General features: G+C 39.9%; 1 protein-coding gene across 2 annotated transcripts in view; it reads left to right on the top strand.

Moving 5' to 3' along the window:
* The first annotated feature begins 1,362 nt into the window (after positions 1 to 1,362).
* The window catches only part of LOC141258383 (visual pigment-like receptor peropsin), a 58,181-nt gene continuing 46,600 nt past the window's right edge, over positions 1,363 to 12,943 (top strand). For both annotated transcript variants that reach the window (XM_073673382.1, XM_073673381.1), the window contains exon 1: positions 1,363 to 1,592. In XM_073673382.1, coding sequence (XP_073529483.1) covers positions 1,472 to 1,592 — 121 coding nt within the window. In that variant the 5' untranslated portion in view covers positions 1,363 to 1,471. The remainder of the gene's footprint in view (positions 1,593 to 12,943) is intronic.

The following is a 12,943-nucleotide window of genomic DNA, read 5'->3' as shown; positions in this document are numbered from 1 at the left end:
TGACTTGGTTTTTGAAGAATCCATTTGCAAATCCATGATGTATGAACATGTCCTTAGTTTCTTTGTGGTCTACTGGTGCTACAAAGGCAAAGCACAGTTTGGACCAATGGCGTGACCATTCCGCTGGTCCAAAAAAGTCAATCTTCAGGAGCACACCGCCCCTTGGCATGCAGGAAGTCAGGAGGTTGGGAATAGAAGATGAGAAAACTCCTTTAAGGCTGCTACTTCCTGTCTTAGAAACAATTTTGTGTGTTTAAACTGCTGCAGGTTTTATTATAGTGATTTTGGAGCAATCACATTTTTAGCTATAGATGGAGTTACTGTACACTTTAGAGTTAAAATTGTATTTCTTAAGTAAGAAAAAAATAAAAGAATTCCCATTTGTTAAGGTTTAGCTTGCATGTAGGCGGCAATTTAATGTGATTCTAATTGGAAGTTCTGTTGCGCAGCCCTAAAACAAAGTATGTAGTGTCACATATTTGGGCAATACCGAATTCCTGTGTAAATGTAGAAATTTTTCCTGTGAAGTAAAATGTAAATCCTCATATTTTTTTCTCGTGTAACTTAAATAGCTTAAGCCCTAATGAGATTAACCTCCTCTTACCAGGAACTTAAGATAGCAATAATATTCTTGGAACTGAATTCTGTTTTAATTTGTTCTGTGCATTCTAAGAGTGGTCATAAAGGTGGTATAGCTAGGATCCGGAAGCAGGTCATTTACCGATATTGCTGTCAACATCAACTAGTAGAGCAAATTTCCAATTTTTTTTGGAATGACAATACTTTTTTCTTTTCACCATTTATCTACTGCTTTTAATAGAAAACCAAAACACAATGAATGAACCAAGGTTGGTACTAGAGAAGAGCGGTAAACATAAATAGGATGTTTATAAAGTAATAAATGCATAAAAATAATCAAAAATAAAAATAAATCTAAAATTGAACACAAATATCTTTCTTCAAGCCCACTTATTCCACCATGACAATCCAGTTCAGTCTTACTTTTCAAGTACAGTACATTACATGCCCATTCAATGACAAAATCAGAATGATGGAGTCTTTTGGCCAAGTCATCTCCACGTATTACCTATTTTAGCAATTGTTAAATATTGTCATTTATTAAGAAGGCTAATGGTGCCTTAAGTAAAAGCACTCTATAATTAGGACTCAGTCTGCCCTGTCTTAATTTGATCTATATCCAGTAATGATAACAGACATCTCAGGTAAACCTATCTATTATATATGCTGTTCAGTGACATACTGTGATGTATTTATAGCCTGGATTACAGAATGAGGAGGAGGGGGTCAAACGTTTACACAGCTCCTGTCTGCTGAGAAGATTTTCATCCTTAATTTGTTAATCTTGGAACGCAAGCCACAAGCAAGTTCTAAATGCTGGACAGAAGGAAAATTCTCTCAATTCATGCCATCCTATAGGTAATTCAATATTTTCATCCAGACCCCATATAAAATGTCCATACAGTTTCCGCGGCCAGCACCATGGAGGAATAATAATATGACTCTACCGCAAAAAGAAAATCCACTGTCAGAGCAAGGGGAGACGATAATAGGCGTATATCTTCTATCTCTAGGTAAGTACAGTTAATAACATGTATAATTATTAAACATTATTCTTTTTTTGTGTATGGCCAAAACTCTCTATCCAGCTTTCTATCCATCCATCCATCCATCCATCCATCTATCTGTTTGTCTATTTACTTATCTATCAACCTTAACAGCAGGATTATGGTAATACAATATATTCAATGTACATAATGGTTCTTTCATTGCCCTTAGTTTTTTTTCACTGTTAATTTTCTAGCATTTTTCAATGTTATTTTGAAGTTAACGTTGTGAGTAATATCACTATTACCATTTGTTTGATACTTACTGCCATACAGTTGTTACATATTCCAATTCATTGGATACAACAATTCATCTACCAGCACAACAAGTAGATCTGTCATTAATGTAAGTGAATCTGTCAGGATAACTGAGCAACAACCTCTTTTACTACACACATGTCCTATTACACAATATATATTAATGGAAGTTCTTAACTCATTACATAAGCACAACTATCCTGCAATCAAGTACTTCCTGGAAAAAAACTAAAGTCAAGAAAGTCAATTCAAGATTTTAAATAGAAATACTTGTGATGATGGATAGATAGATAAGATAGATAGTGTCCAAAAAGATGAAGGCAGCACTCCAAAGTCCAAAAATTAATGGTTTATAGACCCATAGTGAAAAATGCAACGTGTTGTTCCAAGTGTGGAACTTTTTCAAGCGAAAAATTGGCTTGGTAAAGTGCAACACTTTGAACAAAATGTCGCCTTTTCATCATGGATCAATAAACCACTAATTTTTCGACTTTGGAGTGCTACCTTCATCTTTTTGGACATACAAGTTGAGGTTTGGTTTTTCCTGGAGGGCTTTGTATTTAGATAGACAGAGAGACAGATAGATAGACAGACAGCTTATAGAATTCAGCTTTTTAATTTAGTCCCATTGCTGGGGTCTGCCGACCATCTAATATTTATGGCAGACTGCCAACTTAGCCCCGACAGATGATGTTAAATAACAATATGCAATCTTATTATTTTCAATTATAGGCCATTGCCACAGTTGTCTGGCAGCAGCTTTCTCCCCTCTCCTTATTGGAAGCTCATGTATGCTCAACTGATCTTAATATTCAAGTGTATAAAGAAGTTGGAAAAAGATAATTTTTGGCCTAAAGAGCTTTTGACAGTTATCTTCTAAGGTGCATGGGCACCTTTAATGGAAGAGGAAAAGATAATATAAACTAGATTAATAGAGAGATAGAAAGTGAGAGAAAGAGAGTGAGAAAGAGAGAGAGAGATGAATGCTTTATTCCCAAAAGCCCATTGCCATCCCCTACTGAGTAATGCACTTTATATAACCTGGGAGGCAGAGAAAATGAAACTTCTCTGACCACATTCTTGGCTTAGAAAAAATGGTTTTGAGTTGATTCAGGATTGGACTGAAAGACTTAAGGGGCAATTTCACTGCACGGTTATCGTAAAATGGATAATCGTGCTGTTAACAGGATCATCTGTCGAACAAGTAAAATCCTCATTTATTGGATGAAATGATATTTTGGTTTGCACAAAATATCAGAACCGCATCGTCTTGTGTGAACAGGACCTGAGCAGCCAAGTATAATAGCAGCCTATGTTTACAGAACTATTACAGATCGTCCAGTGTGCATTCAAAGTTTGGTTGCCTGTGTCACCAGGCTATTTGCCGATTAGCATACAAATAGCGGATTGGCGGTTGTTTACTGCCACTGTTGGCTAATGTAAACCAACCTTAAAGGGAAGGTGCCATCCCCAAAAAATGTTTTCAACAATTGAAAAAAATGTAAAGTATTAATATTTAATTTTTAAAACATTATCATTTGTTTTTAATGAAGTAAAATATGAAAAATAATAAAAAAAAATTTGGTATTTCCACTTTTAAACACTAGCGGTAGCAGCTGCTGAAATTTTCCATGAAAGCGTAATGTACAACTAGATCACATTACAACTGCAGTAAATTTGGGCAGGATCTACTCACATTTGTGTGATGTCACTCCTCTCCTCCCCGTCTGGGTGTTTGCAAAAGGATAAGAAAGAATGAAGTCTAGAATCACAGTGCAATTTTGTTGGTGACTGCAAAGTGATACTGACAAGTAGCTTGTCACCGTGGACAACACCGATTCTGTTAGTTGGTGCTGCTCGCTGTATCATAAGATGGGGTTAGATACATGAAGTGTATCACGTGCATGATTAGATATGCTTAGAGTAACACACACTGGGATTAGATACAGGGCTGTGTAGTGTAGTTTATCACAAGATGGGATTAGATATTGAGCTCAGCAGAGTGCATCACATGATGGGATTAGATACAAAGTATCTAATGTGTGACCCTGCTCCATCCACTTCTATGTGAGCAGTGGTGTAATGTGTGACACTGCTCTGTCCACTTCTATTGGAGCAGTGGTGTAATGTATGACCCCGCTCGGTCCATTTCTATGGGAGCAATGGTGTAATGTGTGACCCGCTCTATCCACTTCCATAGGAGCAGTAGTGTGTGACCCTGCTCCATCCACTTCTATGGGAGCAGTAGTGTAATGTGTGACCCCGCTCCGTCCATGATATTACTATTCCCGTAGAAACAGACAAAGCGGGGTAATATATTACACCACTGCTTCTGTAGAAGTGGACGGAGCAGTGTCACGCATTACACCACTGCTCCCATAGAGGTGGACAGAGCAGGGTCACACATTACACCACTGCTCCCTTAGAAATGTGTGAACCTGCTCTGTCCTTCTCCGTCCACTATATTACTACTCCCAAAGTGGAAAGAGCAGGGTCACACATTAATTGCCCCCCCCACCTCCCAAAAAATAATATTTAGCGGGGTCACGGAAGAGCATATCTGCTAACTTTGCAGCCCTTACAAAGTGCACAATACAAGATTATATTGTGGTACCGTGTTAGCCAGAAAAATCAATGTAAATACTTTTATGCCCAAAATGACAAAAGTATTCTCGGAGTGATACCTTTATTGGCTAACCAGAAAAATATATATATATATGCAAGCTTTCAGAGCACAGAAGCTCTTTCTTCAGGCAATATTACAAATGAATTCTTAAGACTAGCATTTAAGAGATGTTACAGCAAGACATTTGTTCATGAGGTGTAAGGGATGATGCCTCCTAATGATGTCAGAGAGATCAAATTTAAGTTTTTAGTTGCAAATGGCAAGTCTGTGGGAATGTTTAATTATTTGGAGACCACCTGGTGGACGTGTGAATTGAATCCATGTAGTGAGTCATAAATCCAGGAGTTAGATTGAGTCCTGTTGTCAAGGAATTGAACATCCTTATCAATTTGAATTCCCAAATTTTTCTCTCTCTGTCGTCCTTGAAATTACCTTTTAGTACTAAAACTTTTAGATCTTTCATACAGTGTCTCGGGCCAGAGGCGTGTCCAGTTCATTCTTAATTGTGTGTCTGTGTAAATTCATTCTCGTTTGTAGTTTTTGCATACTTTCTCCAATATAAACTACTTCCGGGCACCTTGTACATTGTATCATGTACACCACATTGGAGGATGTACATGAAAAGACATCGAGAATGAATTTGCACAGACTCACAATTAAGAATGAACTGGACACGTCTGTGGGAAAACATTTCTCTGGCCTGGGACAATGTATGAAAGATCTAAAAGTTTTACTACTAAAAGGTCATTTCAAGGACGACCGAGAGAGAAAAATTTGGGAATTCAAATTGATAAGGAATGGATGTTCAATTCCTTGACAACAGGACTCAAGCTAACACCTGGATTTAGGACTCACTACATGGATTCAATTCACACCTCCACCAGATGGAGGCATCACCCCCTCCACCTCATGAACAAATGTCTTGCTGTAACATCTTTTAAATGTTGTGCCCCTGGTCTTATGAATTAATTTGTAATTAAACCTGAAAGAGCCTCTGTGCTCTGAAAGCTTGCATATATATATTTTTTTTCTGGTTAGCCAATAAAGGTATCACTCCGAGAATACTTTTGTCATTTTTGGGCATAAAAGTATTTAGATCAGCCCTTACAAAGTAATTTTCATCCTATTGAACTCCTTAGATTCCCCATATAGTCCTTTATATAGTCCAATGGGCCCCACATAGTGTTCCACACTCCTCAGTATGATAGTCTCACATGGAGAGAATATATAGATATCCTGTAGATATATAATTTCACAAGCCTCTACATATAATAAACTTGCACCCTTTAGTGCCTTTCATGAGGCAATAAAGGATGTTTAGCTTTGTTTGTAAATACATGAAAACAAGCCAGGGACAGATGTGAGCTGATAATATTAGGCTGGGAAGGTCCATGGTTACTTGGCCTTTCCCAGCCTAAAAATACCAGCCCGCAGCCACCGCAGAAGTGGCGCATGACATTAGATGCCCCAATTCTGGCACTTTGCCGGGCCCTTCCCGATTGTCCTGGTGCGGTGGCAATCAGGGTAATGGTAGTTGGGGTTGATGACAAATGTGAATTTTCAAAAATCACGGCTGCCATCAACCGCTTGGGTTAGTAGTGGAGAGGTGTCTATCAGACACCCCCTAATACTAACCCACTAATGAAAAAATAACACACACAGACAAAAAAATAAATTTTATTTGAAAAAACAGCCCCTGACACTTTGACTGGTTCACCAATTTATTTATTTGTTTTTAAAATCCCATGCAGGTCCACCGTAGTCCACTGAATCTGCCGTAGTCCACCAAATCCGCCGTAGTCCACAAATGGAAACCCGAAAAACAAAAATGAGAGAGCTAAGGACAAGACAGTGTCCCTCATTCTCCAATTTATTAGAAATCAAAAGGTTCCCATGCAGGTCTGACATAGTCCATGGCATTCCCACGATGTTCCCCGAATCCAACGTCCAAAGGCTACGGAGCCTTGTTCAGAGAACGAAGCTCCATAGGCTGTAGCAGCAGCCACTACAGGTCCCGCTGCGCTCTACGAGACTGGCAGCTGTAGTGAATGGTGACGTCAGTAACTATACCGCTCATTAGAGTCGCTGAGTCATACTAACCTCTGTATAATGGCCCACATAGTGCTCCACAAAATAATGGCCCCATATCACTATGCCCCACAGTGTAATGGCCCCATATAGTGCACCACACTATAATCTGCCTAACATAGTGCTCCACAGTATAATGGCCTCAGAAAGAGCCCTACAGTATAATGGCCCCATATAGTGCCCCACACTATAATGTGAACCACAGTATAATGGCCCCTAATAGTGCACCACAGTATAATGGCCCCATATAGTGCCCCACAGTATAATAGCCCCATATAGTGCCCCACAGTATAATGGCCCCATATAGAGCCCCAGAATATAATGATGCCATATAGTGCACCACACGATAATGTACCTCACATAGTGCTCCACAGTATAATAGCCGCATATAGAGCCTGTGAAGACCCGGGGTCTCCCGTGGGCATAATACTACACAGACAACACAGGGTGAGTGTTCAATTATTGAATCACCAAACAGGCAATAACATATAGAACAGTCCCAGCAAAATACCCAAGATGGTGCAAAATTACAGAGTCTCACCCTTCCGCTCACTGGGATTAGAGCAACTGAGATTTTCAGACTTCCAGGGCCAACTACCCCAACCAGTGGCACCCCGCTTTGGGAGGGCACCCACCGAGAGGAGGTAGCAGCAAGCTTAGGTAGCTGACAGTCCATTGAGGTACGTGACCAGGAGCTCATCCCTCAATGTTGACTTGCTAACACTGAAGGCTAAACTATTACCAGTACCACACAAACAATACAAGTCAACATGCTGCATGGACTTGTACAATGGTAATTAACATATGTAGCAAACATCCATTGTTCAAAGACCCTGAGTCCCTTACTTGCAAAGCTAGCAGACAATAAGTTGCAATAAGTATCAACTCAAGTGTTAACATCCAGGCTTATTCAATCAATAGTCTGTGCTGACCAACCAAAGAACACACATAAATTCAAAAGTCAACATAAAGATAAAAGCGTATGGCTTCTGGCCTACTGCATTTATGTCTGGCATAATTAAGAAGAAACGCTGTGTTGTCACAGTGCCCCACAGTATAATGGCCCCATATAGTGCCCCACAGTATAATGTATCCCACAGTATAATGGCCCCATATAGTACCCTACAGTATAATGTGCCCCACATTATAATGGCCCCATATAGTGCCCCACAGTATAATGGCCCCATATAGTGCACCACATTATAATGTGCCTCACATAGTGTTCCACAGTATAATGGCCCCATGTAGTGCCCTATAGTATAATATGCCCCACAGTATAATGTGTCCCACAGTATAATGGCCCCATATAGTGCCTCATTGTATAATAGCCCCATATAGAGCCCCACAATATAATGGCCACATATAGTACACCACACTATAACGTGCCTCACATAGTGTTCCACAGTATAATTGCCCCATATAGTGCCCCACAGTATAAGAGCCCCATATAGAGCACCACAATATAATGACCCCATGTAGTGCACTACACTATAATGTGCCTCACATAGAGTTCCACAGTATAATGGCCCCATATAGAGCCCCACAGTATAATGGTCCCATATAGAGCCCCACAGTATAATGGTCCCATATAGTGCCCCACAGTATAATGGTTCCATATAGTGCCCACAATATAATGGCCTCAAATAGTGCCCTACAGTATAATGGCCTCATACAGTGACCCACAGTAAAATGGCCCCATATAGAGCCCCACAGTATAATGGTCCCATATAGTGCCCCACAGTATAATGGTCCCATGTAGTGCCCCACAGTATAATGGCCCCATATAGTGCCCCACAGTATAATGGCCTCAAATAGTGCCCCACAGTATAATGGCCCCATACAGTGACCCACAGTAAAATGGCTCTATATAGTGCCCCACAGTGTAATGGCCTCATACAGTGCCCCACAGTATAATGTGCCTGTAAAGATCTGAGGTTGTGGGTTGTAAGTAATCACCTAGGCAGGGTAACGATGCAACAATATTTTATTGATCACAGCCATGGTAATAAAGCAATTCCAGGTAAATGGCCAAAATACAGATCTCTCAGTCCTCAAATTCCCAATCTGGGTTCAGTAGTTCCACTAGCTTTGTATAAGGCCATGCTCACTGTCTCCCAACTTTTTGTTGACCCACAGATTTCGTATCTCCAGCCAGTATAGTCTGTAGCCACAGTCCATGATCCTCTAGACGGCAGATAAAACAATGAAAGCACAGGTATCCAGTAGCAGCAGTCCTTTTAAGAAAGTGTAAATCCAAACGACATAATCCATAATGGTAACATGTTTATCCATTCATCCTTCCAAGTCCACAGTCTCCATCCTCTTCCTTCAATCCTTCCACCCAACTCTCCGACTAAAACATGTCTCTCCCCTACTTCCCTGGGGTCAGCCCCCTCCCAGCTCAGAAGTGCTGACACCCTTCCCCTTAAGCATTTACTGGTCGCTAAAAACAATGTAGAATTTTCTAGAAGCCTTCATCTGGGACTGCCTGTAAGACCCCCTGTGGTGACGGCTCCACTGTGTCTCAATCTACACTCACCTAATGAGATTATTGGCTGTTGAAACAATGGACTCCTGAGATAAAGATGAGATTAGTGGAATGCTGGACATTTTACAAGTGAATCTTACATACTGACAAGTAAGCAGAACTATATAAAACATAACAAGTAAATCACTAATAAAACACAATAATCATATTGACAAAAGTGGTGGTCCGTTGCTGGAAAAGTATCATAGTCTTTAGTAAGTGGGCAGCTCCTCACAGTGCCCCACAGTATAATGGTCTCATATAGCTCCCCACAATATAATGGCCCCAGATAGTGCCTCACAGTATAATGACCTCATATAGTGTCCCACAGTATAATGTGCCCCATATAGTGCATCCTGGTATATGCCCCTCCATCCTGGTATACAGTGAGTACGGAAAGTATTCAGACCCCTTTAAATTATTCACTCTTTGTTTCATTGCAGCCATTTGGTAAATTCTAAAAAGTTCATTTTTTTTCTCATTAACCACTTCGCACCAGAGCCTGTTTTTGCCTTCGTGACCGGGCCAATTTTTTCAATTCTGACCACTGTCACTTTATGAAGTAATTACTCTGGAATATTTCAACGGATTCACCTGATTCTGAGATTGTTTTTCGTGACATATTGTACTTCATGATAGTGGTAAAATTTCTTTGATATCACTTGCGTTTATTTGTGAAAAAATCGGAAATTTGGCGAAAATGTTGAAAATTTTGCAATTTTCAAACTTTAAATTTTCATGCCCTTAAATCAGAGAGATATGTCACACAAAATAGTTAATAAATAACATTTCCCACATGTCTACTTTACATCAGCACAATTTTGGAACCAAAATTTTTTTTTGTTAGGGAGCTATAAGGGTTAAAAGTTGACCAGCGATTTCTCATTTTTCCAACAAAATTTACAAAAACATTTTTTTTAGGGACCATATCATATTTGAAGTCACTTTGAGGGGTCTATATGACAGAAAATGCCCAAAAGTCACACCATTCTAAAAACTGCACCCCTCAAGGTGCTCAAAACCACATTCAAGAACTTTATTAACTCTTCAGGTGCTTCACAGGAATTTTTGGAATGTGGAAGAAAAAAATTAACATTTAACTTTTTTCACAAAAATGTTACTTTAGACCCAATTTTTTTTATTTTCACAGGGGTAACAGGAAAAAATGGACCCCAAAATTTTTTGTGCAATTTCTCTTCAGTGCGCTGATACCCCATATGTGAGGGAAAACCACTGTTTGGGCGCACAGCAGGGCTCGGAAGGGAAGGAGCGCCATTAGACTTTTTGAATGTAAAATTTGTCTGAATAATTAGCAGACGCCATGTTGCCTTTGGAGAGCCCCTGATGTTCCTAAACAGTGGAAACCCCCCACAAGTGACACCATTTTGGAAACTAGACCCCTTAGGGAACATATCTAGATGTGTGGTGAGCACCTTGAACCCCAAGGTGCTTCACAGAAGTTTATAATATTGAGCTGTAAAAATAAAATTTTCACATTTTTCCCACAAAAACGTTTTTCATCCCTTAATTTTGCATTATCATAAGGGTAATAGGATAAATTGCACCATGAAATTTGTTGTGCAGTTTCTCCTGAACACACCGATTCCCCATATGTGGAGGCAAACCACTGTTTGGGCGCACGGCAGGGTTTGAAAGGGAAGGAGCGCCATTTGACTTTTTGAATGTAAAATTTGTTTGAATAATTAGCGGACGCCATGTTGCATTTGGGGAGCTCCTGATGTGCCTAAACAGTGGAAACCCCCCACAAGTGACACCATTTTGGAAACTAGACCCCTTAGGGAACTTATCTAGATGTGTGGTGAGCACCTTGCACCCCCAGCTGCTTCACAGAAGTTTATAATATTGAGCCATAAAAATAAAATTTTCACAGTTTTCCCACAAAAAATTATTTTCATTCCCTAATTTTGCATTATCATAAGGGTAATAGGATAAATTGCACCATGAAATTTGTTGTACAATTTCTCCTGAGTACGCTGATACCCCATATGTGGGGGAAAACCACTGCTTTGGTGTACGGCAGGGTTCGAAAGAGAAAGGAGTGCTATGTTGGCTGGGATAGGCAGCAGACACCATGTCACATTTGAAGAGTCGCTGACATGCCGAAACAGCAGAAACCTCCACAAGTGACCCCATTTTGTAAACTACACCTCTCAAGGACTTCATCTAGGGAAGTAGTGAGTATTTTTTAATTTTTAAATTTATACCATTGGGCAGTGAAAAAAGCATAATTATATTTTTACCACAAAAAAATGTTTTACCCTCAGATTTTACATTTTCACACAGGGCAATGAGTAAAAATGGTGCCGAAATGTGTCACACAATTTCTTCTAAAAGTGGCAATACCCCATATGTGGCTGTATCGTACCACTCAGCCATACGGCGAGATCTGGGGGGGACGGAGCGCTATTTGACAATTGGAGACCAAATTATTGTAGAATAGGCATTTGGATTTGGGAGCACAACATTTTCTGAATTTCTTTTGGGGGGCAAGGGCCATTTTGCTTTTCCAGAGCCTTTCTGCTACCAGTAACTTGGAAGTCCCTTATATTTTTAACAGATGACGGACCTGAGTGGGGACTAGCTTTTTTTGAGGACTGAGTTGAAGCTTTTATTGGGAACATTTTACGTAACATTTATCCGGCGCTCTAGGCTGAGCACTTACATCGGGGTTTCCATCTAAATTTCCAAGTGATGTATTTCAGATGAAACCCCTGCGGGATCCATTCACTGTAATGAGGCAGCAGAGTTACTCTGGACTCTGTCTGGCCTCTGTTTAGTGGTGTCCTTTTTTTCAGAAGTGCACAAAACTGTGGCCAACCGCACTTTTATGCACGCCTTAAACAAATGACACCATGGGATCACAGGCCAGACGGCATCCACAGTGGCCTATATCGGCCTCATTACAGGGAATCTTCCGTCATGGGTTCCGGCTGAATCACATATTTCAGAGATTTACATGGAAACTGTGGCGTAAGTGCTCAGCGCAGAGCGCAGGATAAATGTGTGCCGAGCCATACTGCGATCTTTGGGAGACATAATAAACAAATCAGTAGCAGGTGAAGAATTGGTTTTATTTTTTTTTTACGCCGTTCCTAGTGTGATATAACTGATTAGATTACTTTATTCTTCGGGTCGGTGCGATTACAGAGATACCAGATTTATATCGGGTTTTTATGACTGACAGCTGTCACACATTAAGAGACGCTTTTTTTTTGCAAAATCTAGTTTTTGCATCGCCATATTTTGAGAGCTATAATTTTTCCATATTTTGGCCGACAGAGTCATGTGATGGCTTGTTTTTTGCGGGACGAGTTGACATTTTTATTGGTACCATTTTTGGGTACGAGACATTTTTTGATCGCTTTCTATTCCGTTTTTTGGGAGGTAAAATTAACAAAAACCAACAATTCAGGAATTGTTTTTTGAGGGTTTTTTTTTATGCCGTTCTGCGTGTGGTAAAAGTGATCAGGCAGCGTTATTCTTCGGGTCAGTACGTTTACAGCGATACTACACTTACTGTATATTTTTTTTATGTTTTGGCGCTTTTACACAATAAAAGAAAAAATATTTTTTTTGCATTGCTTTATTCTGAGCGCTATAACTTTTTTATTTTTCGGCTGATGGAGCTGTATGGCGGCTTTTTTTTTGCGGAACAAGATGACGTTTTCAGCGGCATTTTTTTCCACTTTTTGTTTGGCGATATGAGGAAAAAGCATAGTTTTTTGCTCCGTTTTTTATTTATTTTTATTACGGTGTGCACAGAAGGAGTTAATTAGTGTGACAATTTTATAGCTCGGG

This window comes from Phyllobates terribilis, unplaced genomic scaffold, assembly GCF_046119375.1.
Source record: "Phyllobates terribilis strain yellow unplaced genomic scaffold, ASM4611937v1 Scaffold_3__8_contigs__length_932513732, whole genome shotgun sequence".
Lineage (NCBI taxonomy): Eukaryota > Metazoa > Chordata > Amphibia > Anura > Dendrobatidae > Phyllobates > Phyllobates terribilis.
Note: the sequence above shows the minus strand (reverse complement) of the source record. Positions and strands in the feature narration are given on the sequence as shown.